At 56.4% G+C, this 27,002-nt stretch overlaps 1 protein-coding gene across 1 annotated transcript; it reads right to left on the bottom strand.

Annotated features, from left to right (window-relative positions):
• Nucleotides 1-729: 729 nt before the first annotated feature.
• Nucleotides 730-25,927, bottom strand: SPSB1 (splA/ryanodine receptor domain and SOCS box containing 1). Its single transcript, XM_047791617.1, has 3 exons — nucleotides 25,690-25,927; nucleotides 12,033-12,874; nucleotides 730-2,278 (listed from the first exon to the last, which is right to left on the bottom strand). The coding sequence occupies exons 2-3, from the start codon at nucleotides 12,724-12,726 to the stop codon at nucleotides 2,151-2,153; spliced, it is 822 nt and encodes a 273-aa protein (XP_047647573.1). The 5' UTR covers nucleotides 12,727-12,874; nucleotides 25,690-25,927; the 3' UTR covers nucleotides 730-2,150.
• Between the last annotated feature and the right edge of the window lie 1,075 nt (nucleotides 25,928-27,002).

The raw sequence follows: 27,002 nt of genomic DNA, 5'->3' as shown, positions 1-27,002 counted from the left end.
AGTTCCTTACTCTGAGCTGCAGACTCATGAACTTGTGAAGGGATGGGGCTGTTTCTAGGGGCACCCTCCCCCATTCTCCTCTATCTGGGGCTCCAGCTGGCATCCCGCCCTCTGCCAAGGGGTGGGGTGGGGGGTTGCCCCACTATCTTTTACAAACCAAGGACCCAGGAGGGGTCCCTCAGGCCCCCTGTCCTCCCCCTAAGGCACAAAGAGAGACTTCAAAATGTTTTTTGTATTTTAATCAACTTTCCTTTATTTGGTTACTGACTATTATCAACCATCATAAAATAGATTAGGAATTTCAAAACTGTACAGGCCACAAGGTTCTGGGCTGCGGGGAAAGAAGGGTGGGGCAGAGGTTCAGGGAGCTGGGGGGCTGAGGTGCAGCGAAATGACCAGGAGCCCAGTGATCTGTCCAGCGTCTGCGGAAGACGGCTGGGTCAAGGCGCTAAGGCTGAGATCCGTCTAAATGAGACCCTTTCGTGTGCAACATTCATCAGAACCTGACCCACCCTGAAAGAGGAGTGAGGAAAATCTTTCCAAGTTTTACAGGTTAGCTTCCCCCCACTCCCCGGGGGAAAAAAAAAAAAAAAAAAAACCCTCCAAATATAATAAGGGGGTAATTTACAACTCCTCATCCAGTCTTGGCACCAATTTTGTGCTTTAAAAAATATACTCCACTGGAAGACGATTTTTTTTTTTAAAAAAGATACCCAACAGCAGCTGTTTAAAACATAATTCTTACAGACAAATATATATGCATATATATTAAACATTTTAAACAAATAAAGTCATCTATTGTACCTGTACAGAAATGAACAGAAGGGGAGCTGACTTGGAGACAGAAGAAATGGTGGCTGTGGCGGCAGGTGCTGGGGTCTGCTACGTGGGGGGCTTGTGCAACGGAGGGGGTGTCCCTCTCCTGCTGGCTGCCCACCCCACCCCACCCTGCCCCTGTGGCTCTGGGGCACCATCAAGACCTGGGGCCGCGCTACTAGGGCCCAGAGCCCGGATGGGGCCCCAAGCAGAGACCCACACTGGCTTTTAGGACACGTGACCTCGATCCGGTCTCCCTCAGCCTGCCCGGCCCCTGGCCTCTCAGGGGATTGGGACCCACCCATGCTCTTGTCGTGGTTTGTCCCCCGGGAAGCCAGGGCTTCTGAGAAAGCACGTGGCAAATCTCAGGTAGGAAAGCAAAAGCCCACCCCCACCCAGACGCCCATGGACGACATGCAGGGAGAAAGGCATGTGCAGAGATGCGTAAGCCCGAGCGGTAAGCGGCCGCCTGGGGAGACCCGGGGAGCTTCCGCCTCCGGTGTAGATGGGCCCCCCAGATGCTCATATTGCACATGAGGCTGATGCTCCCTGAGGGGGCCCCCCTGGGACTTCGGAGCAGAGCCCCCTGGAAACTGTAGGTCAAGGGATGAAAACAGATACCCTTGTGTCCACGTGGGAACACACCACAGTCACGAGCCAGTGAAAAGGACAGGTACGGCACACCCGTCCTGGGGAGGGGCAGGTGGAAGAGAAGCGACAGATCACTCCAGAGAGAGGGTGACCCACACCAGGTGTCCTTTCTAAATGGAATAAATAAATGGCTTTTTTGTTACTGGTAAAAGAATAAATACAGGATACGGGGGCACCCGCAGCCAGGAACCGATGCTGCGTGCTCACGTGCCTGCGAAAGGTCCCATTTCGGTTTCTGCCTCGATGGCTGCAGTGAGGTGCTGACGTCCTGAGCTTCGTCCGCCGTGGCTGGGCCCCGCTAGGCAGGCACCGGCCCTCATCTAAGCACCTCTAGCACCCTGGGGATCCGCTCTGGGCACCAGGGCACCTCCCACCAGCCCCGCCACTGAGGGACCCGGCAGGCGGGGGAACAGCCCAGGCCACCCCGAGAGCAGATGGGAGCTTGGCGTCAGAGTTTGTTCTCTGTGTCTTTTCCAAGGAGGGACGATGAGATGGCACGCGGGGAACTCCTGCCAGTGTCCGGACTTGGACAGAGGGGCCCGAGTCCAGAGCTGTCTGGGTCCAGTGGGGCAGCCAGGGAGGATGAAGAGGAAGAGCAGACGCTGGGCCAAGGCAGGGGGTGTGGTGGTGGCTCAATAAGTTGGCACCAGGGGGCTGTCGTGCTGGCGGTCCCGGGTGGAGCATCACTGGTACAGGAGGTAGGCCTTGAGAGAGGCGGGCAGCGGTAGCGTGTGGATCTCACCCAGGCGCTCCTTCCCCAGGGCCCGGCGCACTGAGCGTCGGCAGAGATCCATCAGCGGCAGGGGCTCGGCTGAGGAAACCGAGGGGAGACAGAATTAGTACAGCGCTGGGTGGTTCTGGAACAAACCATGTATCCACAACAGCAATAGCATCGTCAATGCTACTTTAACACACAGATAACTAAAGTTAACTTTTTGTAGTGGTGGTGGTTCTTTTTGGTCTTTTTAGGGCCACACCCACAGCATATGAAGGTTCCCAAGCTAGGGGTCGAATTGGAGCCACAGCCGGTGGCCTACACCACAGCCACAGCAATGCCGGATCTGAGCTGCACCTGCGACCTACACCACAGCTTGCAGCAATGCTGGATCCTTTAACCCACGGAGCAAAGCCAGGGATGGAACCTGCATCCTCATGGATATTAGTAGGGTTCTTAACCTGCTGAGCCACACCGGAGCTCCTCATTTTACATTTTAAGTGCATTATTAATCACGAAACACAGCGGGCTCAGTGAACCAGGCCCCTCTGTAAGTCCTCTGCAAACACTAACTCATTTAACTCTCCCGGTGGTTTTTTATGAGTGATTGAATAATCATAGGGAGATACCACCATCATCATCCCCATTTTACAGAGGAGGAAACTGAGGCATAAGAGTCCACGGAACTTGCCCACGGGTCACAGCGTGAGTAGGAGATGGAGCTAGGATTCCAACCCAGGCTAGAGATATCCCTGCTGTAACCCACCAAACATGCTTTCAGTGCATGGCTCCCCCCCGCCCAGGGGGGGCACATAGGAACCAGCTCTCCCCAGCACTATCCCCAGTACCCCCAGGACAAGACCCCACAGAGACTTTTGGGAGGGCAATTGTTCTGTGTTAACCCAGCTGCTCATGGGTACTCTTCTTGTATCCGTGTTACAGCCAAGGGTGCTGAGGTGTAGAGGGGACCAAACAGCAGGGTTACAGGTTGGGAACCACATCCAGGTGCCTCAGGCACCTCTGTCCTGGTGTTCCCAGAGCCTGGCTTCCTGCAAGAGAGGCTCTGTGCAGTTTGCATCTCAGATAACTTCTCAGCTCCTGCAGAAGCCAGGAAGTCATGCCCTCCAAGGCCCAGGGGGGCACAGCGGGCCCTGCTCACCCCGACTCCCCAGGGCTGGCTCCTCCTTGCTCTCATCCCAGAAGCCACGTACAGGTGAGCACACCTGAACAGCTTGGGATTCCCCCTACAGTGTTATGGATATGCAATGAGCTGAAACGAACGGGTGTGTGGCTTCATCCGTGGTCTCCTTCGTGAGCAAAATAAAAGTCAGGCAAAAAAACTGAGAAAAACCCCAGCATTTCCCTTGAGATCCCATCCTACCAATAGAAACTAGGCCAAAGTTTTTTTAGCATTTACCAAGGTGTCTCAGAATATTAAAAATATCATTTAAAAATTCAGGTATAACACTACTATATATAAAATACATAAACAACAAAGCCCTACTGTCTAGCACAGGTAACTATATTCAATATCTTGTAATAACCTATCATGGAAAAGAATCTGGAAAATACATAGATATGTATATAACTAAATCACTTTGCTATTCACCTTAAATTAACATGACATTATAAGTTAACTGTACTTCAATTTAAAAAAATATGCAGGGCAGGTCCTGCTGTGGCACAATAGGATCAGCAGTGTCATTGGTCGCAGGTTCCATTCCTAGTCCAGCACAGTGGGTTAAGGATCCAGCATTGCTGCAGCTGTGACATAGGCCACAACAGCTATGGCTCAGATCTGATCCCTGGGCTGGGAACTCCATGTGCCATGGATGGCCAAACAAACAAACAAACAAAAACAATGCAGGGAGAAGAAATAAAGTCACAACGAAAAAAAAATTCTGGTATTGAAGAGCAAATCCTATGGCTGGAGGCATTGGAGGAAATGGGCAGTGACCGAGGGACAGAGGGGTGATGAGCATGATCTTGGATGGACTACAGCCATGGTGGCACAGCCATGCTTAAACTAGAGGGCACTGAATTGCCGACTTTCATGGGTGAATAGTATGGCATGTGAATTATATCTTAATAAAGCTATTATTTTAAAAAAGAGAATACATCTTAGGCTTGATAGTGCATTAACTAAATTCCAGGCTTTAAAAGAAGACAAACACCGGCTCTTAACTCCCAGGAGCAATCGCAGGAGATGGGATTGAAGTGGTAAACGTTTTGCATGGAAAGCTTAGAAACGGGGCCCTTCCTGGAGGTGGAAGGATGAGTAAGGGGAGCCCTGCCTGGAGGCAGGAGGATGAACTCAAAGACCTTCCGTCCTTGCCCGTCAAGGATTCCCCAGACTCCCGGAGGGTCCGGCCAGGATCCTCCCACCTGCCCACCCGCAGAGCCCTGGGTCTCCCTCACTTCCACCCCGCACAGCAGCCTGACCTGAAGCAGATCGCCCCCTCTGCCTGGGTCTGTTTCCCCGGCTCTAAGATGAGACATTGGACCTGGTGCAACCCTAAGTCCCATTGGCTGAGTTCCTGATGGCCAGCGATGCTGCACAGTGGCTCTCAGCCAGACCTGCCGTGGAGGACTGAGTGGTCCTCTGAGCGATCAAGGTGGGGACCTCAACTCCTCTCCCCCACTCAGAAGCTCTCCTCCATCCGCCTCCTGCAAGGACCAGGCTCAGCCTCCACTAGAAGCAGCCGGTTTTCCCCTAGTGGCCGAAGGCACTTGAAAAAGCATTAAGAGCCTTTGGCTGTGATGGAGAGCCCTGCCTGGCTGTGGAGGAAGGGCTGAGGGGAGTTCCCATCACTAGCTCTTGGCTACAAGGTTTGGTTGACCTCAGTTTCAGGTCAATGCACCAACACTCTCGGGAGGAGAAGTTTCTTTTTCTTTCTTTCTTTCTTTCTTTCTTTCTTTCTTTCTTTCTTTCTTTCTTTCTTTCTTTCTTTCTTTCTTTCTTTCTTTCTTTCTTTCCTTCTTTCTTTCTCTTTCTCTCTCTCTGACTTTCTTTCTCTCTTTCTCCCTTTCTCTCTCTTTCTGACTTTCTTTCTTTCTTGCTTTTTAGGCCTGCACCTGTGGCATATGGAAGTTCCCAGGCTATGGGTCACATCAGACCTGCCACTGCTGTCCCACACCACAGCCACAGCAACGCGGGATCCGAGCTGCATCTGTCACCTACACCACAGTTCACAGTAACACTGCATCCTTAACCCACTGAGCGAGGGCAGGGATCAAACCCGCAACCTCATGGTTCCTAGTCAGAAAAGCAAAACCATGATGTCTGGGGTCACGGTCTGATTGCAGAGACTAAGCAGAGGCTGCAGAATCAGATGCGGGCACCATGCCAGGGAAAACGTCGGTCCCACAGATTCTGGTTAGTTGCAAACAGGACCCAGGAGGCTTCGCCTGACCTCACGACTTTTCAATGTGGGCTGCAGGATCTGCACCCAGCACCATCTACACAGCTGGAGCCCACATGAGGCCTCTGGTCACCATGCCACCTCCAGGAAGCCACACTCCAGGAAGCCGAGGCGCCTGCTCATTTACATGGTTTATATGAATGAGAGGGGGTGGCGCCGAGTGCAGCTCAGGCATCAGGAAGTGAAGCCAGTGCTATTTTTGGGAGCAGAAGGTTGAGGAGCTGGACGAGGCCACGCACCCCCCATCCGCATCTCCAGGAAAAGTGGGCACCTGAGGTCCTATCTGAACACACACGGCCAGGGCCACCTCCCGATTTTCCAAGAGACGCGCTGGGGCCCCAGAGCCAGGCACTGCTCAAGGGCTACGTGAATAAACTTCAGGTCTGTGAGGTCAAGGTTGAATGTCTCAAGTCAGGAAGTGCCTGGTTCAGCAATGTTCCCACTCGTCGCCTCCACGGCTCCCGGGACTGGCCTCGCGCTCACTCTTGCAAGCCGCTTGCAGTGAGACGGTTCCAGGAAACGGATTCTAGAAAGTCACGGGGGGTAGGATCCTGGGCCATGTGCGTATTTTCCCCTTTACATTAAGCAGTTTTTATAAAAAAGCAAAAACCCACTGACCCTTTGACCTGGCCAGCTGGGAAGGATGCCCGACCCCTGGTCAAGGTAACTATGGGAGCAGCGGGTTCTCTGCCCACCCCTGCCCCCCGCCGTTGAGAGCCTGCTGTCCTCTTACAAGCAGACTTTGGTGGGGCGGGGAGAGTCTAGAACACCCCCTGCGCCCCCCGCAAGGCCTCTCTCCCCTAGAAGGAGCCCCCCGTGACAGGTCTCCCAGACAAGTGCTCCCCCAGCGCCCGGCTGGAATGAGATGCAGGAAGGAGCCAGGGTCCGGTGAGGGCGGCCTGGAGGACCCCAGGAGGTCACCAAGTCAAAAAGCAGGAAAAGAGCTGACCCTTCTCTGAACCTGCTCTCAGGACACACCACACCAAATTTATCTGGGAGCCAAAACGGGAGACTTGGAAAATATGCTGAACCGCAGGGAAGTGCTTCCTTAGGGGGAGGCGCCATTAACAGCAGTGGGGGCAGGGAGGACCCAGCGGTCAGGGACTGGTCAGGGACGGTCCCCAGGGCGACAGCCAGTCTGCTGCTTGCGAATGGACCTTGCCCTCCTGTATCTCCAGGGAGCGCGCGGCCGACAGGCCTGGGGCCCATGCTGGGCCCTGTCTCCTCACTAAGATGGCCAGCTCTGCCCCTGCAGCCCAGAAAAGAGCAAGATGGCACGGCAGCTCCTCTGCTTGTGGCCTCAGCCTCATCTCAAGCCTCCAGGAGGAGTGAGAACAAGAGGCCTGTGACCTGAGCCAGCTGGACAGTGGGGGAGGTCCCACAGGGACATACCACCTCTGCTTGGGGTCCCAGCCAGCTCAGCCCAGGGGCCCAGCCCTGGGGCAGGACCTCTGCAGGGGAGGTCGACCTGGTGGCAGGGGGAAGCAGGCTGGGAGGATGCAACGCCCACCGCAGCATGGGGGAGGGCGCCCAGACCTCTGGGGACTCCGGCTGACTGGCTCCGCACACAGCTGCTCCCTGCTGAGGTCAGAACCTGGCGGCCCCCCGTGGGGTGGGGCTGGGTGGGGAAGCAGGGAGCAGACTTTCCAGACACCCCCAGGCAGCAGCAACGGTTCTGAACCACCTCCGAGACGGCAGGAGCAAAGCTCAGCCCAGGCCTGACACCAGGAAGATGTATCCAGCCTGAGCTTCTGCCTGTCACGCCCTGCTGCCTGGGTGGACCCTGACATTCTTCCTGCCTCAGCGGTCCTGGAAAGTGAAGCAGATCCCCCTGGGCAGAGGCCTCGGGCGCCCTGTGACCTCATCCAACAGATGCTCCGCCCTCTGAGTGCTGGGCTCTCTCTGTCACTGCCTTCTCTCCCTCACAGGTGGTAGCACAGGGAGGGGGAGGTATTGTGGGGAAAAGCATCCCCCCTCCCCCCAATTCAGGACCAGCTGGAACCTCCTCCACATGTGGCCGTATTTGAAACAGGGTCTTGGCAACCGTAATTAAAGATGAGGTCACACTGGAATAGAGTGAACCCTGATGCCAGTGGCTGGTGTCCTTCTAAGAGGATAGGAGTTCCTGTCGTGGCGTAGCAGAAATGAATCTGACTAGGAACCATGAGGTTGAGGGTTCGATCCCTGGCCTTGCGCAGGGGGTTAAGGATCTGGTGTTGCCGTGAGCTGTAGTGTAGGTCGCAGACGTGGCTCGGATCTGGCATTGCTGTGGCTGTGGTGTAGGTCGGCGGCTACAACTCTGATTGGACCCCAGGCCTGGGAACCTCCATGTGCCACAGGTGCAGCCCTAAAAAAGCAAAATAAATACATAAATAAACAAATAAATAAATTAAATAAAAGTTTATTTTAAGGAGTTCCCGTCGTGGCGCAGTGGTTAGCAAATCCGACTAAGAACGATGAGGTTGCGGGTTCGGTCCCTGGCCTTGCTCAGTGGGTTAAGGATCTGGAGTTGCCGTGAGCTGTGGTGTAGGTTGCAGACGTGGCTCGGATCCCGTGTTGCTGTGGTTCTGGCATAGGCCAGTGGCTACAGCTTGGATTAGACCCCTAGCCTGGGAACCTCCATATGCCACAGGAGCGGCCCAAGAAATAGCAAAAAGACCAAAAAAAAAAATTATTTTAAAAGAAGAGGATAGACTCGGAGTTCCTGCCGTGGCACAGGAGTTAAGAATCCAATTACAGTGGCTCAGGTCACTGAGGAGGTGTGGGTTCAATCCCAGGCCCAATGCAGCAGGTTAAAGGATCGTAGCTATGGTTCAGATTCAATTTCTGTTCCCAGAACTTCCATATGGCATGGCCATAAAAAAAAAAAAAAAAAAGACAGATCCAGGAGGCCACGTGATGACAGAGGCAGAGATTGAGCGATGCGTCTCAAGCCAAGGAGAGCTGGCATGCGATGGACTCTCATGGGACAGACTCTGCTCAGAGCCCCCAGGAGGGACCAGCCCTGCCCACACCTTGGTTTCAGACACCTGAACTCCTGAACTGGGACAGAACACATTTCTGTTGCTCTAGGCCGCCTGGTGGGCGGTCATTTGTTCCTGTGGCCCCAGGAAACGACCACACCACCCTCCTCTGGACACCAGCCACTTGCTCAGGCTTTTGAGCCCACCTCACGGACGGCCTTTATCAGGGTCCCCAGGGATCGCCTCATTGCCAAAGCTGATGGACGTGTACGCGACCTGGCATCCCTTTGTCTTTCTTGAAGTCCTTTCCTCACTGGTGTCCAGGACACTGCTCTCCCCTCCAGCCCCACGGCCACCCCACCTCTCCCCCCGCCTCCCCGGAGCTAATCAATGATACCCCCTGGGGCTTGGCCTCAGCCCTTTCCCCCTTCCTTCCCTTGGTGACCTTACCCAGGGGTCCCAACTTTCAGCTCCATCCCCCCAAGGGTGACTCCCCCGCTGACCACCTTCCTAGACCCTGTCCCTAGACTGGCAGAGCCACCAGGCTGTGTTGAGTAAGCATCTCAGATTTCACCTCCCCATCTCCAAGGCATCCACCATGGCCCCAGCCCCTGTCACCCTCTCTCTGGATGGCCATCATGGCTCCTCAGTGGCTTCCTGGTGACCGCTCTTGCCCCACTGTCCATTTTTGGGCGGGGCCATGCCTGCAGCACTCAGCAGCCCCTGGGCCAGGGATTGAACCTGTTCCTTGACAGCGACCCAAGCCACAGCAGGGCCAACACGGGATGCTTAACCGCTAGGCCGCCAGGGAACTCCCCCACCATCCATTTCTACACAGCAGCCAGAGGGATCCTTCTAGGACACGAGATGTAACATCCTGCAGCGGCTAGAGAGGCTGTACCACCTCCCAGGGCTTCCCAGCTGCATCCGCATCTGCCAGCAGCGCAGAGAAGGGCCCATTCATGTCTGGCCAGGAGTTGTCAAGTCAAGGAGCCAAGGGGGCCCTGGCGCCGCCTGGCCTGACGGTGGGGAAGGAAGGTGCTCATCAGACCAAGAGCATTGGGGGCTCAAGGCACTGGGCACTTCTGGTGCCCCCCAGGGTCCAGCTCAGGGGTACGCACTCAGAGCTCGTGCCCAACCCCTTTGAAGTTTCCCACACAAGAAAGATCAGGAAAGCACCCGACCTCCCACGGGATGCAGAGCTGACAGGGCACCTGCCTCTCACGCCCACCTGTTTTGGCAGAACCGCCACCAGGCCTCGTCCTGCGGGGCAGGGGAACGGTTCGGCTCGTGCGTGCCCTGACTCGCCACGGGGAGCAGGCTCCAGCACCTTGGACCTGTTTCCTGGCAGAGAGTTTAATGCCCGCTCTGCGCAAGTGGATGAGTGACTTGTCAGGCCTGCTGCCTCATCGCCAGGCCTCTGAGATGGCTGGTCTCCCCAAGCATGAGCGGCCCTGGTCCCGCCGGAAGCAGGGCTGCAGGGCCAGGGTCCCCTGAGACCCCAAGTCCCAGGTTCCCATCCCTGCACGGGGCAGACGTGGCTGTGGACTTTCTACCCTGTCGTCTGGGGAGAGGAACTCACAGAACTCGCCCTGCTGGTTCCCTGGACCAGGTCTGAGGTTATGTCCTCAGACGTGTTACCTGCTGGAGGCACACCTGGCCGCCCCTGCCAGGAGCCCCACTGCCTAGGATGCTGGGCTGCACAGGTGAGGCAGATGCCCCGCCTGGCCGTGGGTTCCCTGTCATGACCAAAGCCCAGGAGGGGCAGCAAGGGGACGGGGGCAGGGGAGGCTTCTAAGGAGAAACTCTGTTAAGAGTTTGCTCTAAGGCCCTGCATCTTTTTTCTGGTATCTTCCCAAGACTGAAGTGGGGAAGAGGAGGAGTGGGAGAACCTGACGATTTGGGGGCTGTCAGACCAGAAGACACGCCTGTGCTCCTGACCCCCCGAGGGGCCTCACCCAGCCTGCAGGAGGGTTAGAAATTGAGGCCGCAGGCCAAACCCACCCCTTAAAGCCCATCAGTGCATGAGTGGACAAAGCTTTCCAGCCCACCCCCCATCCAAGGTGAGATTGTTTTTTTTCTTTTTAAGGCCGCACCCATGGCACATGGAGGTTCCCAGGCCATGGGTCGAATTGGAGCTGCCACTGCTGGCCTACACCACAGCCACAGGCATGCCAGATCTGAGCTGCATCTGCGACCTACACTGCAGCTTGCAGCACTGCTGGATCCTTAACCCACTGAGTGAGGCCAGAAATGGAACCTGCATCCTCATGGATACTGCTCAGGTTCTTAGCCTACTGAGCCACAACGGGAACTCCCAAGGTGAGATGGTAGAAGGGACCCATGGAAGGTGAGGTCAAGCCCAGGACAGACAGTTCTGGAACCCTGGGGTCTCCCAAAACCCTGGGCTCCCACAGAGCCACAGCACAATCCACTTCCCAGACCAGGGCAGTGCTGCCGCATGTAGGCTATTTTCACATGTGGTCTGAGAAAGGCTACTCCCTTTTCCAAGGGGACAGGTGGACACTGCTGCTGACGCAGCCTCTTTCTAATCCCGGTTCATCTCTCCAAAGGCCTCCTGACACTATGACTCAAAGAGGCCCTCTCAGGGCACTGTGTCCCAGAGGAGCCCATTCAGAAGCCTCTGGCATCAGGAAAGACAGACCCCAAACCTACCTAATGAACAAGAGACTATGGGCTTTCCCTTACATGATGGGCCCTAGCAGCCCTAAGGCCACAAAGCTCAGCTCAATAACATGCTGGCTTCTGTGCTAGAAGGTGGTCGACTGCAGATCAAATCTGGAGGCAGGTCAGCCAGAAACAAGCCATATCTACCAAGGACCGTCCACCTACCCAGTCATTTATTCATCCACCCATCCACCCACTCTTCCATCCACTTATATCCATCCATTCACTCACATCCATCTGTCTGCCCACCATCCATCTATCCATTCATCATCCACTCACTGATCCATCCAGGCATCCACCCACCCACCCACTATTCCATCCACTCATATCCATCATCTGCTCACAGCAATCCAACCATCTATCCATCCATCCACTCTTTCACTCTCCATTTACGCCTCCATCCACTCACATCCATCCATCCATTCGCTTATTTATTTCTCCATCTTCATTATCCATCCACCCACCCACCCATCCATCTACCCATCCATCCACCCACCCATTCATCCATCCATCCACTCATCCATCCATCATCCATCTATCCATCCACCCATCCATCCATCCACAATGTGCTGCCAGGTAATCTGACAGACTCTGGCTAAAAGTCCTCACTTAACCAGAGGCAGGCAAGACCCGCCTCTGAGGATCTACATACTGGGCTGTCTACTTAAGACATTTAAATTTCGACAACTGTCAAGCTTCAGCTGGGCCCAGCCAGGACCAGGGGGACACGGGGCGTGCAGGGACCCTGCCACCTCAGACAGCACAGAGGACACTTACGGTCGAGTCCATTCAAGTAGCGCATGCGGATCTCGCAGTGGCCCCATACAGCGCTCACTACAGGATACAGTTTTTTGCCCTTGAGTCCCCGAAAAGCGACTCCCATGTACTGTCCATCCACAATGAAGCTCAGGGTCCCGTCGTCCATATCCAGGGCCACCAGGAAGGAGTCAGGGACAATGAAGGTCTCGTCCGGCTCCAGAAAGGCCGGGTACGTTTTGCTCGGCTGGTTTTTGCCGTCATGGTAGAGCCGATTGCGCCCCAAGTCCCAGCCCCAGGACTCGTGGTTGTTCCCCACGAGCGTTGTGTACCCAACAGAGTGCAGGGGGGCATCTGCCGTCGCCACCCCCACCACGGCGTGGGTGCCCCGCTGCCTCATGGCCCACGTGATCTGCCACACGTGCAGCCCGCGCGTGTACCCGACTTTGCCCCGGATGGCGTCCGTGCTCTGGGCCACCGGATGCCGGTGAAAGATGAGCTTGTCGTCCTCCTTCACGAAGACGTTGAGCGAGCGGTCATTGTTGTTCCAGGAGTGGAGCAGCTGGACGTCGTAGGACACAGGTGGCATGTCCAGCAGCAGGTCCAGGCGGGTGGGCTTGCAGTAGTCCAGACCCTGGAGCTCCTGCTTCAAGGGCCGGTATGTGGGGTCCCTCATGTCCACGGTCTTGATTCCTCCGGTGACCTTCTGCCCCATGTTGGCCTCCCGTTTCACCTGTTCACCAATGTCCAGGGCAAACTCATCAATCGCGGGGCCTCTTCTCCAGGGTTCCAATCAGGCTGGACAACACTCCTAAGGGAGCTCGCCAGGCGGCCCCTGCATGGTGTGGAGTGTTGGGGACTGCCTAGGGGATGAAAAGAGAAACAGGAGGCGGGTGAGCAGGTGTGGCACAAGGGGCCGTTAACCCGGAGGGCGAGGTTCCCTTTCCGCGGGCACCAGCAGCCTGCTTCCAGGCTCCCATCACACCTGACGGGGGCGGGGGGCAGAGACACAGGTGAAATTCCCTCCTACCCCCACAGCCAGGCTGGCAGAGAGGAGGCGGGTGTCTGCCCTGCAGTCTATGAAGACAGGTGGCCTCGGGGGTAGGTGTTACACTCAACTGTGTCAGACGCCCAGCCTGCCACTCATGAAATATCTCATCACAGCTTCCCAGGGCAGAAAGCCAAGCTGGCCTGGTTCCGAGATCGGTGTGGCACGGTGGGCACCTGCCCTGGTCAAAGCGTGGGGAAGCCCCCCCCCCCCCCGCCTGCTGTTTGAGGGGAAGGTGGATCCTTAAGAGGCAGCAGAAGCTGAATGCGAGGTCAACTCCAGCCCCTCCTCCCCTTCTGCAGCACAGCCGCTCGGAAGACAGAGCACCGGTTCACACCAGGGAAGCTCGGCGTGGGCATGAAGCTCTTGCCTCAGGAGTCCCCGAGGCTGGCCCGAGTCAGGTGGGCACGAAAGCTCTCGCCGCCACCCCCATCCCCCAGGTAGTGCTGGACCAGTGGTTAGATGGCCACGTCCTCCCAGCTGCACACTTCAACTAGCAGCTAATGTTTGGCTCCTTGGGTCCCAGGAGCCCATCTGGGGAGAGCATCTGCCTCCAGGACCTCAGTCCTGCCCTGGCCTCACCAGCCCTTGGCTCCTTTAAGGGAGAGCAGAGCCATGGGTCGGAGGGCAGGTCTCAGTGCCTCTGTCTGGCCTCTTCATCGGGTCACAGGGAGAAGGGGGCTGCCATATGGGACTGACAGGGCACTGGCCTCGCCAACCACTCCTGTCCCCAGCATCCGCCTTGGAGAGGGGAAAGTCACAAGCTATTTCGGTTTCCCAAGCCTCACTTAAGAGAGAAGCTTCTTCCTGCCATCACCCTGCCACCATCCCCCACCAGCCTGCAGAAGGGATTCTTGGCTGCCTGGTTTGGGGGACGGGCTCCTAGGACTGACCAGACAAGGGAGCCGGCAGCCTCCTGGCTAAATAAACATGACTAAGCGAGTATGCAGAGCTGCTGGGCCCGAGGCCATCGGTGCCTGGCCGCTGGAGAAGCGTCACACGGGCCCCTTGTTCCAAGAAGCACTACGGTGCCTGGGACAAGGAGGACACAAAGGAGCCCAGTGTGCGAGCTGCAGCGGGCGCGTCGCTCTCCCACCGTGGCAGACGTCAGAGTGCCTGCTGGGAGACGAGGGCAGGGACCAGCTGCAGGAAATCTGGGAGCCTGGGGCCACTGGGCACGGGGACCAGCAGAGCCCGGAGAGGGGCGGGATCTGCCTCAGGGCCGGATGCCTGGGTATCCGGCTGACCTGGAGCTGCCTCGCTCTCAGCTGGGAAGACCCCATGGGATGAGATGCCGTCTGCGGGACCCCGGAGGCTGGCCTCCAGCAGATGCCCGTGTGGGAACGCTGGGCCCCAGATCCGCGTACCTCGGCGGGCAGGTCCCTCTTCTCACCACCCCCCTTTCTGCTGTGGAACAGGGGCTCCCTCACCCCCTCACAGGCATCTTTTCAGGGACCCCTGTGTCACCCACCCCCACTCATGGGAACAGGTGGGAAGAATGAGGAGGAAGCTGGGGTGGGGTCAGGGGGCCGTGTGGGAAAGGAAGGGGTGGGGAAAAGTCCTCTCAACACAGTCATTTAGAATATTTGGAGAGAAATAGGTGGGAAGGGGAGTTCCCTGGTGGCCAAGTGGTTAGGGACCTGGTGTCACTGCTGTGGTGCAGGTTTGATCCCTGGCCCAGGAACTTCCACATGCCATGGACGGGGGGGGGGGGGGGGGGGGGGGGGAGGGGGGGTGGAGAAGGACCACAACAGGGAGGATGAGGACAAGTCAGAGCGGGGAAGGGGTGAAGGGGTGGGGGGAGAGGAGGGGAGCAGAAGGGCGCTTAAGGCCAGTAGGTCTGAGTCTGTGCACACATCCAACTCCTACTGCGGCTGGACCGGGACTGGCAAACCTCTTGTGTAAAGGGTTAGGTAATAAACAACATTCTAGGCTTTGTGGGCTCGATACCTCTGTCTGTGCATCGACTCAACTCTGCCTCGGAGCACGAAAGCAGCCACAGTCAGCACATAAATAAGTGATCGAGGCTGAGTACCAATAAAACTTTATTTACAAGAACAGACCAAGTGTCCCACACACGGATCACTGCAGTAGGAAAGCTTGAGAAGGAGGTGGGGAGGAACCTCGTGGCACAAGGTCAGTCCAGCCTCAGAACGAGGGGTCAGAAAAGACCGTGTGACCTCACAGTGGCTTGCCAGCTGTCTGGGATCCTGGCTGAGATCCTGGCTGCCAAGCGGGTTCACTTACAAGGGTCTCGTGCTGAGCTCCTACTCTCCTGGGCCCCCACGTGGGGAACCATTCAAGAGGAGGGACCCCTTCTGGCCTCTGGACCATGTGACCTTGAGCAGAGGGAGTCCCTGGGAGGAGGGGGCTGGAGAGAGGGGATGGGGACAGGAAGGGCAGGCAAAGGTGCCTGCAGCGTCTTAGGGCCACTCCCACACAAGGGCACCCCAGGGCACAGCCAGGGGACATGAGCCAGCCCTTGTGCTGTGTCTGGGCCACCCTACCACTGGAATCCTCTCCTAGGTGGTCAATCACTGGGGTGACCCTAGGGCCCCTCGTAACGCAACTGTTGCCTGCCTGACCGCACCCTTGTCCAGGCCAAGAGTTCCTGTCGTCCACACATGGCCACCTCTTTGCCATGCAAGGACACTTAAAGCTCTCCAGCTGGCCTCCATCTTTCATTCACTTTATTTTATTTTATTTTATTTTGCTTTTCAGGGCTGCACCTATATGGCCTATGGAAGTTCCCGGGCTAGGGGTAGAATTGGAGCTGCAGCTGCCAGCCGACACCACAGCCACAGCAACGCTAGATCTGGGCCTTGCCTGCAACCTACAGGCAAGTGTGGCAACGCTGGATCCTCAACCCACTAAGTGTGGCTAGAGATTGCACCCGCGTCCTCATGGATACTAGCTGGGTTTGTTACTGCTGAGCCACAACGGGAACTCCCCGTCTACGTTTAAATGTGGCTGCAACCAGATGCAGAATGGGTAGATGTGCGGGGGAGGAAGTGCAGAGGGTGCAGAAGAGTCCAAAGCATCCCCAGAGCACACCGATTAGGGGCCTGAGACCTGGGCCGGGTGAAAGCCACCCCAGGCTTTGATGATCTAAGACCTCCATTCTCTCTGAAGGGGAAGGGAACGGGCATACTCCCATCTGAGTTTCCTGGGCACGTGGTGGAGAACGCCTATTGGATATACCCACATAGGTCAAGTCACAGAGAAGAGTGATGCTGGCAGGGTTCTATCAGTGACAGGGGACCAGCGAGCCTTGCGAGATGCACAGGGTCAGCAAGGGTTAAGGGAAACTGGAGAGGATGCGGGCAAAGGGCCCTATGTGTACCGGTGTGGGTGTGTGTCCCAGACCCCAAATGGGACACGCTTCTTGGGGTGCAGGTGCCATGTGGCAGTTCCCATTCAGATGTAAGACACGCAGCGATCCCTCTGCTAGGGCTCTTGTCTCTGAAACCCTACAGCCCCGCACAGGGGCACGTGGGCAAAGATGCCTAATGCACCAAGCCCTCTAGCTGCCTCGGGGAGAAGGAGGAGGCCTCTCAGAGATGCTGACCTAACGTGAAATGGAAGCGATGCTATTACATTTTAAAAAGCAAATTGGAGAAGCACAGGCTGGACAGGATCCTGGTTCCGTAAGACCCCGAACTAAAAAAGAACCGCTCCATCTTCAGATGGCAAATGCAGAGCTGGTGGCTGTACGCGATTCTGTGCTCTGCCAAGGCCAGGTGAGGAGGCGGGGTAGGAGGATCTTGGGGGCAGAGGCTGGAGAGAGGCAAGCACGCCAACCTTGGTTCAGACCCGACCGCGGGCTCAGCAACCGCCTGGATCTCTGTGGTATGCCTTCAATTAAAGCCACGACTCTGCAATTCCGCCTTCCAGAAAAGCACTTGCAGATCAATTGATCTGAAACTGGAACTACCAAAAATCATCATTTTGTTTTGTTAAAAAAAAATAAGTTTTATTGAATAAGCAGTACTCTCTGTTGGAGACACGTCCAAGGTGACCAGTGACAAATGGATGGAACAGGGGTTGGGGGCAGGGGACACACAGGAGGCCCCTGTGGAAGGGCAGATGCACGCTCACCCCCTTTCAGCTCTGTTCCCCTCGGCGAGTCCAACTGACCCCAGAACAGTAAACCCATTGTTTCAAACCAAGACGGGGAAGAATAAAATTCAGGATGTAGAACAAGCTGACCTATTTATAAAGCCTCCTTTCACCTGAAGATCAAATAAGTGCCCTCCCTCCGCCTCCCTGCCTCACACGTCGGTGGTTGCAGCCCAGGATTTTGCAAGAGAAGCAGGCCTTCGTGATCTGTTATTAGATCAGAATGCAACTCCTGCAGCCGGGCTGAGTGGCTGCCCGGCTCTGCCCACTAATTAGGGTTGCTTGCTTTGCCAGCCAAGGCTGGGGAACACGCTTCGGTGGTGGGAGGGCTCAGGGCGTGTGTGCTCTGTGCAAGCCTGGCCATGGAGCCCTGGCAAAGGTGCCACCAACCGCAGCACAGGACCCACGTGGTTGCAACCCCCAACCCCATCTCGCCTGCACACTGGGGAGGGGGTGCCTGGGGAAACCCAGGGAAGCTCAAGCAGGGATCAAAACATCAGTGTCTCCCCCTGGAACCCACAAAAAGGCTTGGATCTTTCTGGAAAGTTCTGACAAGTGATACCAGAGAGAAAAATCCCACACGGTCCAGAGCTGTAGCCTCTGACCTCAAAAGACCAAAAAATGCACCTGCCGTAAACACCTACAGAAGGACCCATATTACTCATGGCACTTTCAGAAAGGGCTCGAATCAGTTGAGCCCTGCCCCTGGGAAATAGCACTAACATTCATTCAGAGACTAAAAATCAAAAAAAAAAAAAAAGAAAGAAAGAAAGAAAAAAGTCACGGATGCACCCGAGGCAAGGTTGTCAACGAAGCAGTGGCCTGGGCTTCGTTCAGATGAGAAGCCTGGCTCTTTGGAGGGACCCGAGTGACACACAATGACACATGGTGACCTTCTGAGGTTTTTTTCAAGCCAGCAGCAGATGTGTATTGGAGCGGCAGTGGCAGCAGAAATAAGGTCTAGACTGTGGAACCGGCTCCACCCCTACCCCCAGCTCTGCCGCATGGTGCTCAGGCTTGGTGGTCCATCAAACAAGGCCTGCCTGGTCCACACGGGAGCTGGGGGCGGGGGGGGGGGCGCATAGAAAAGGGGTCGGAAGGCAGGGTGGGGGACAGTGCCACGGCCACCTCGTGGGGAAAGCCCATGGTCAGCCGAGGGGAAAGGCTGAGGGACACTGGTCCCTCCTCCTCCTACTTGGCTGACAGTGGAAGCCTCCAACCCCCAGCATGGACTGGTGGCCCCCGTGAGCTCACTCTGGCCCTGAAAAAAGTGGGGTTCACCTTCCCCGAGGTGGATGCCCAGGAAAGGCTCCACAGGAAAACCAGGGTCCTCTCTGGAGGCCCCAGCCTTCTGCAGGACACTTGCTCAGCTCACTCCAGAGCTGCAAGGCCTGGGAGGCTGCCCGGAGCAACTTCATTCGCCACCTGCCTCCATCAGGGAATAAAATCTGACCACACCCAGGCTTTAGGGCCAGGGGGCAAAGACATTCTGGCCTCTTCCAGCAGAATGTGCCAACTGGGAAAGCCTCCTCTGAGAGGGGTCCCTTGGGTCGCCGCCTGTCCCTCCAGGAAGACTGAGCAGGAGGGAGGCCAGGAAGTTCACGATTTCCACGTGGAACTGTGTCACTAAAGCACTCGACATAGCATCGGGTGTACACAGTAGGAGCCTAATACATGCCCCTCCCATCTCCCTTTCACATCAGAGGACATTTAAAAGGATGGAATCTTGTTGCTGTACAGTGGGATACTGGCACAACACTGTAAATCAACTATAATTTTAAAAATTTTTTTCTTTTTCTTTTTTTTAGGCTACCCCACGGCTTATGGAGCTTCCAGGCCAGGGATCAGATCCGAGACGCAGTTGCCAGGCCAGGGATTGAAACTTCATCCCAAGGCTCCCAAGGTGCCACGGATCCCATTGTGCAACAGCAGGAACCCCAAAACGTTTCCAAAGTTAAAAAACAAAGTAAAAGGATGGGATCTTGAACGCCAAGGGCAGGAGAGCCCTCGGCCACGGCAAGCATGGCCCGAGGAGCCCAGTCCCGTGAGACCACAGAGCCAGCAAAGCTGCCCGTGGATGGGCAACCTCAAAAGCCCCATGAAATAACGGAAAGCCTTTAGGTCAAGAGCAGGGGCAGACGTCACATAATTCCTTCAGTGGGAGAGGCTGCAGGAATGCTCTCTTGTAAAGAGTCACAGGAGTGGTTCTCAAAGTGGGGTCCCCGGACCAGACAGATCACCTGTTAGAGATGCAAATGCATGGCCGGCACCTCTCCCTCACCCCACCCCACCCCGACCTCTTGCATCAGGGACTCTGGGGAGAGGCTACTGCTCCTCTCATCATCCTCAAAACCTTGGCCCTGAGAACCCCCACCCCACCGTCCACTTTTAGTAGAAGACTATCCAATGCCAAAGCAGCCTACCACCAGGCTTCCTGAGCTTGGAACTGACTGCGGTGTCTGAAGGCATTTGGGAATTTCTGCACAACTAGCTGGACAGCAGGTCTGTCAACTGGACCTTGAATGGACCGCAGCCAATGAACTTGGACGGGATTCTGAAAGGAATCAGGCAGTGCGTCTCCTAGGGCAACCTAATCACCGTGCCTTGGGTGGGATTTCATGGAACTCAACAGGATGCCAAGGGACAGACAAATCCCTGGGCCTCGCAGGCCAGTTGATGAAAAAAGGACCTAAGGATCCTTTAAAGCCACAACGGCCTGAAGGGACATCCCCTTTGATGTTGCTGGCCTTCCTCCTCCAACCCTGTCCACCTGGAAAGTCCTGAACCCCTGAGCCGACAACCTGACAAGGGAGGGCCTCGGCGGGCCCACAGGTGGTGACAAACTAATCCTGAACTTGCAGGCGAGCCGGAGGGTCCAGGCACCAGAGTCCCATTGGCATCGGTTGGTCCCGTGGAGGACAAGGCCAGGAGGCCCAGAGGGGACGGAGATGGGCACGCTGTCCAAGATGCTAGCGGAAAGGACCACTGTGCAAGAGGCTCGGAGAAATGTTTCTATGTCAGGTGAAAGGAAGGCCACACCGTATCCGCCCTAAGAGTAAAACCTAGAAAAAATTCTCCAAGGACATGTGGGAAAAAAGATGAAAAGGAAGCCAGCAAAATAATGTTTCTCTATTTAGAGTGAGACGCTTATGCATTTCCCTTTCTTTTAGATTTCCTGGCTTGTACTGTTGTTGCAAAAACATAAATGGATGAATCCAAAAGGCCATCAGGGGATGAATGGATGAATGAATTGTGGAATACACGGACAATGGAGTCTCACTCAGCCCTAAACGGGAAGAACGAACCGACATCTGCCACAATGGAGCTCAAATACTCTACGCTGGTGAAAGAAGGCAGATATAAATGGTTTCATGGTGTCTGTTCCCATGTTTATGAAACAGCCGGAATAGGTAAGTCCATAGAGACTGGTGGTAGCCGGGGGCCAGGGGAGTGGGGGAAGGGATGGAGAGTGATGGCTAATAGGTCAGGGCCTCTTTTGTGGCTGGTGAGAATGTTCTGGAACCCAATGGCCGTGGTGGCTGCTCATCACCAGTGCCCTATAGGCCACTGAACTGTCCTTTTTGTGTGGTTGGTTTTTTGTCAGAGGATCAAACCAGCATCCTTCTGGATACTAGTTGGGTTCGTGGCCACTGGGCCACGATGGGAACTCTCCAAAGTGTCCTCTTCACTGTTAGGTGAATTTCACAACAAATGAAAAAATATAAATGGATGAAAAACATGTGCTTCTCCAAAAGCCGCACGGCAGGAGAGAGGCTGCAGGGCAGAGAGAAGCCCGGAGCTTGCAGAGACCTGGCGGGCAGAACCAGGCCTGTCAGCCAGGGTTACACGTGGGGACATGGCTAATGGCATCCCTTGGGGAACGAGGAGCCTTCTAGAGCTGAGTTCTCTGCTCCCCACCCCACCCCACGTCCTTCCTCCGATTAAAAAAAAAAAAAAAAATGCAGAGCTGTGGTTTGGCAACCCCGCTGCCTTGAGACACATCTGTAGATGAGGGTTCTATGGAGGAATCTGGAAGGTGTGCCTGCAGCTCCAAGCTGCACCTGAGATGTGGTGCAGGGAGGGACTGACCGACACATGCACAAGCACTGCTGGTCTGAGGGTGAGGATGCACAGAACAGAGGCCAGGGCGCCTCCCTTGTCGGGCACACTCCTCACTCTGGGAACAAGGCAGGGTGAAAAGGGAGAGACAGATGGAATTCCCTGGTCCTTGCTTTTTCACAGAGCAGGTCAACACGCCGGCCCGCTCCAAATTAGCAAAGGCTGTACTTTGCGGTATCGAAACCAGCCCAGCCACTCCTGCTCACTCCCTCTGTGACGTCTGTGCCCGCCCACCTGCCTGCCTGCCAGCCATGACACCACACCATGGGGCTGTGGCCCGGGCCGGGCGGGCCCCAGGCTAATGCACAGTTGGACGGGACCTGTTGCCACACGAAAACCTGTTCTAACGGGGTGAGTCACGGCATGCTCGTGAGGCTCATCGCCCAGAGACCCAGAGACCCCAGCTGCTCATGCCAGGTGCTACCACCACCCACAGATCCTCTCTGGCCACTGGCTCATGGAAAACACGGATGGGACAGGCTGGGACCTGGGATCTGGGACCCTTAGTTGCTGTGCTTGCAGCTGGACAAACACCTCCTAGAGCGATGACATACGACAAACCAAAACCAAACTAAAAGTTATTAAAAACACTGTGCATGACAGGTGGGGCAAATTGTGGACAAGATACAGAAAAAAACTAAACCAACCAACAGACACTTCTCAACAGCCGAGAGCAACACCAGAGCGGTGCATGGAGCAAAAGCAGGGTACTACGCATGCCCACTGCACGCAATAGCACCAAAGGGGTGGGCAGACCACCCAAGCCATCCCTCTGGCCTGACCCTGAACCCACCCCTACGCTCCATATAAGGAACCAGCTTGACCCCCACCCTGGGGAGCGAGCGAGTAAGGCAAATCTGTCGCAGCGGGAGCCCCAGGAAAGCCTTGCCTGAATTGCCTATCTGACCTCTTCTCAATTTCTATTGATTAAAGAGGCCAAGAACCCTGGACGGTAACACGGAGAGCTGCCCAAAAGGGCCAAGGTCAAGGCCTATGTGTACCCAGTAGGTGTTAATAATGCCTTCGCGGCTTACTCACCTCTCCCCCCCAGCACCTGCTCAGCCCCCGATGGGGCAGCAAGGGCTTCCCAAGAGCCTTTCTTTGTTCCTTGGTCCCTGAGAACCTCAACAAAGTGAATGACTCATACCTGTGGGTGACACATGGTTGGTGTTTGGGAAAGCGGGGTAGTGTTCCGTCTACACTGCCAGCAAGCATCTTCCAGGTGGAAACTGGTTAAGAACCAACAAAACCCCCAAGAGAGACACCTACAGAGGTGATCTAGCCTGAGGGGGGGGTTCTCTCAACATTCGGCTGATGAGCACCTGAACATCAGCTGCACCTGCATGTTTAGGGCCGCACCCACGGCATATGGAGGTTCCCAGGCCAGGAGAGGAATCGGAGCTGCAGCTGCCAGTCTACGCCACAGCCAGGGAAACGCCAGCTCCAAGCCACATCCGCAACCTACACAGTAGCTCGCGGCAATGCTGGCTCCTTTAACCCACTGGAGCACAGCCAGATCCGAATAAGGTGCTTGAAGTTCATTCCAAAAATATTTATTAGGTGTCTACTACTATCTACATTATACGTATACCTACAATGTAGGCAGACACCAGGCTAGTAGGGATGGACAGATAATTGAACAATCAATGCAAGCTGCGGGGCAGAGATTTTGATCTGCCGTGTTCACCGTGGTGGCCCCCGTGCCTCAAACAGTGCCTGGAACAAAGCGGGTGTGCAATAGACAGGTGTTGACTGAGCGACTATCTAACACAGGGCCAGGTAAGAAATGTCAAAGGACAATGAAGCCAAGTAGCAGGGACAGAGCGAGCAATGGGAGAAGGTGGTAAGGGATGTAATGATACGTGGACAGAGACCTGGAAGAAGGGAGAGAAAAGCATGTGACTATTCAAAGGCAAAAGGAACAGGACGTGCCAAGGTCCTGGGGTGGAGGCATGCTTGGCAGGTTGAGGGAACACCAGAGAGGTGGTGTGGCTGGAGCAGAGGGAGGAAGAGGCTATGGAAGGAGACGGTAGGAGGTGAGCAGAGGGCAGGCACGCCAGGCCTCATGGGCCACCAGGAAGGACTTTGGGTTTTGTCTTTACTTTGACCAGAAAGAAACCAGCAGAGGGCTTTGTGCAGGCAAAGGATGCAGTCTGACTTCTCTCCCTATAGAACCCTCTTGGGTGCTAGGTTGAGAAGAGGCTGTGGGCAGCTGGAGACCAGCTTGGGAGTCAATGCAAGGATGCAACCTATTTTATCATTACTATTATTCTTTTCTTTTCCGGGCTGCACCTGAGGCACACGGAGGTTGAATCGGGGCTACAGCTGCCGGCCTATGCCCACAGCCACAGCAATGCCAGATCCTTTAACCCACTGAGTGAGGCCAGGGACCGAACCCACATCCTGATGGATACTAGTCGGGTTTTTAACTGCTGAACCCAAGGCCTCCCCCTTCTCCCCCACCTGCTCTGGGAAGGGCGTGGTGGCATCGGCAGTGGGTCTGCCTTGCCTCTGTGCTTGCTGGGGCCAGGCAGCCGGGACAGACACATCTGGAAAAGGTTCTTGGGGAAGCAGCTTGGATCTGGGGTGTGTCTGGTCCACTCATCGCCTTTGAGGACGCAAAAAGGAAGAAAGGGGGAAGTGGCCAAAAGGGAAAATGGTCCAACATCCATTGAGTGGGCTAGTCCTGGAGGGCAACCAGGGTGGAGGGAGGAAGAAGCCAGATGGAAGGCACCTGCGTGTCCAGCAAAATTGTCAGCCTCACGCTGCAGACATGCAAGCCCATCTCAGAGCTCACCCCGGTGGCTCCGCACAGCGATTTCAGACAGATCATGCTCAGAAAGGTATGTCTCCTCTGCAAGCTGGACTTTATAAAACCCCAGCAGCAGCATGTCCCCTTCACAGGCAAAATGGGGAGCAGAGGACATGTCCCCCATTCCGCAGTGTCAAGGGAGGCCAGCCTTGTCACAGCCATGGAAGGGCATGGACCACAGACCCAAGTGTGGGGAGCCCTCCCCCACACACACCCCCCCTCCAGGGGGCAGCCAGCCCGGGGCTCCTCCAGGGCCAGGCAGCAGGGGGTCCCCTCATGGGAGGAAGACCACGAGTCCCCTCTCGCGGAACACAGAGTATTTCCAAACACACGGAGTATTTCTAAGGCCGTCTCAAGTTTCCATTCCCATATCAAAAGCACCTCTTTCCTGCTGAGGCATGGAGACCTACCAACAAAACAGCCACAAGGACCCACGGTTTTGAAACACAATGCTGTCCCTTGAAAGGCACTTGAGTGAATCACTGAGGTTAGAGAGCATGGCAGCTGGGCTGGTGCAAGGGATCTGAGTGAAAGGGGGGCAGAGGCACGCAGGACGGCACCCTGCCCCCTGCCCCAGCCCCCCGCCCAGAGAGCCCCAATCCGGACCAACGGTACCCCCTCTCCAGGCCCCCAAACGGAAAACCAGACGCGCCTGAGATCCTGCACACGGAGCAGGACGACTCCTTCCCTGGGCAGGTTTACCCCCCGGGCAGCTGCGCCTAGTCACCCCCTGGGAGCCCAGGGGCCCACAGCCTGGGCATCACCTGGGAGCCCATTGGAAATGCCAAGTCTCAGGCCTGATCCCAGCCAACAGCCTCCGAGTGGCCCTATCACAGGTGATCTGTGTGCCGGGCGGGGTGGGTCCTCCCGAGGCGGAGGCCAGAAGGAAACATCTCAGAAAGAACACGGAGGACCGTCCATCCCTCTCCAGGAAGCCCGTCTGACTCCTAACAAACCAAATCTAGGGGCCAACAAGTTTAAGAGAAGTCAGAGCCCCATCCTTCTGCCAGACCCAGAAGAACGGGGGAGCATAAACCAGGCTGCAGATTCCCTGACCCAGATGTTCTAGAAGCCCTGGGTCCCTCTGGGTCTGGGAAGACAGAGGTGGTGGCAACATCCCTTCCAGGCCCCCTCCTGCCTCTCCTCTACGCCCCCACCTTCCAGCTCCTTACAAGCCCCACTCAGCTCTCTGTTCTCCAAATACCCCCGATTCACCCACCAGCCAAGCCAGCCCAGCCATCGAGCTTTCTTGTGGCCACTCCTGCTATAACGTTCCTCTCACTTCGGACGACCCCTCCCTCCAGCCCCACCCCCACCCTGACCAGAGTCCGGTCCATCCAAGACGGGTCCTGGCCCTCTCGGCCGGCCTGGGACCAAGAGGACTGCCTGGGCTATTTCACAGCACATCTCCGCTTCCCCGAAAAGTCTCTCCCAGAACTAGCGGAGGATGCCGAGTCGTGCCAGAATCTAGACTGAAGGTCAGCCGTGGCCCCCATCCCAGCCGAGGTCCACAACCCTGCCCTTGGCCCACCCCCACATGGCCCGCCAGCCCGTGGCCTCACCGTCCTCCAGATACCTACCGGAGGATGGATATGCCGGAGCGTTTGGGGCCAGTGCCCAGGGAGTGAGTGCCCTGGGAAAGAAGCCCTGGTCCTCGGGCCAGAGGAGATAGACGCACAGTGCAGGCAGCCCCCTGGAGCCCCGGGAGCAGGGGTGCCCTCCGTGCCAGTGGCCGGGCCCTGCGGGTCCCCAGGCCTCCCTCACCGGGGCTGGATTGGCCCTGGCCTGAGTGAGCTCCCCCGTCACCAAGGGGAAGCGGCCCTTGGTTACCGCTGGCCGGGAGAGCACAGAAGGCAAAACAAACACTGGACTCGCTCCTCACTGCTGGGAACAATTACAAGGTAATCGGCCAGTTTTTAAAAGCCCTCCAGAAGGGAGGCTGCAGGCCCAGTGGGAGGCTGGCTGGTAACCCCTTCCCTTCCTCCTGCCGCAGCATCCTCCCCAGGCCCGGGGACCCTCCCTGCACCCCCCTTGGGCACACCCAGAAAAGGAAGGCTGGGGTCACAGAGGAAGCGGGCAAATGGTCAGGGCACCATCCCTGGATGGTTACAGTGGCCATCCAGTCATGTTCTAGAAGGAAAGGTGAGCCCAGCCTGGCAGGTGGGGACCCCAGCCTGCATGCACCTCTTCCCCTTCCAGCCACGACCAGCTCTCTTGTCCCCAAGCAACTCGTCCTGAAACAACAGAAACCCACCAGCAAAGAGCAAAGTGCCTGCTTACTGGGCTCCAGCCAGGGGTGGTGGGCCATTCGGGCCACAGCCACTCCTCAAGGGCTGTCCCGGAGGGAGCTGCAGTACAGCCTGGGTACTGACCCCCACCTACTGTCTGTCGCTGACCTGGGACCCCCGCCCCCACCACCCCCCAGCCAGTGACGGACCTCCTTCCGGGAAGAGGGGAGGCTCTGTGCCCGGGGCCTTGGCTGTGACCTTGACCCAAGGGCAGAAACCATGGGGAGGCCCCCATGAAAACGGGGAAGGGGGAGAGCTGACCTCCAGCCCCATCTCAGGTCTCGCCCAGGTGGGGGCACAGGCAGGAACCCATGGTCTACATCTGCGCCCTCCATGTCTGCCAGGCACCAGTTTCAACCCTCGCCCTCCTCCCTTACTGGGAAAGTGGGCACCTTTTTGGGGGACAGTTTGCTGACCTTGGATGAAGCATGCGGCAGTGGGTCCAAACCCCTTGATGAATAGGACCCACCTCACTCTCCTGAATTCCCCCACCCCAGCCCGCAGGGCACACGGGTCAGTTTCTGCCCCCATCCTACTGAAGCCGCGCTGGTCTCATGTAAGAAGAGAGCCTGCTCCGAATGGTTATCCAGTGCCACCTCCACCCA

This window comes from Phacochoerus africanus, chromosome 8 (genome assembly GCF_016906955.1).
Source record: "Phacochoerus africanus isolate WHEZ1 chromosome 8, ROS_Pafr_v1, whole genome shotgun sequence".
NCBI classification, from domain to species: Eukaryota; Metazoa; Chordata; class Mammalia; order Artiodactyla; family Suidae; genus Phacochoerus; species Phacochoerus africanus.
This window is presented reverse-complemented; position numbering and strand designations above follow the sequence as displayed.

What these genes read in the sequence shown, in the direction of transcription:
- SPSB1 (XM_047791617.1), bottom strand. Translation starts at nt 12,726, where the DNA reads ATGGGGCAGAAGGTCACCGGAGGAATCAAGACCGTGGACATGAGGGAC. An exon ending in CTACTTGAATGGACTCGACC is followed by an intron (nt 2,279 to 12,032) that starts GTAAGTGTCCTC and finishes CGGTTTCCTCAG; the next exon opens with CCGAGCCCCTGCCGCTGATG.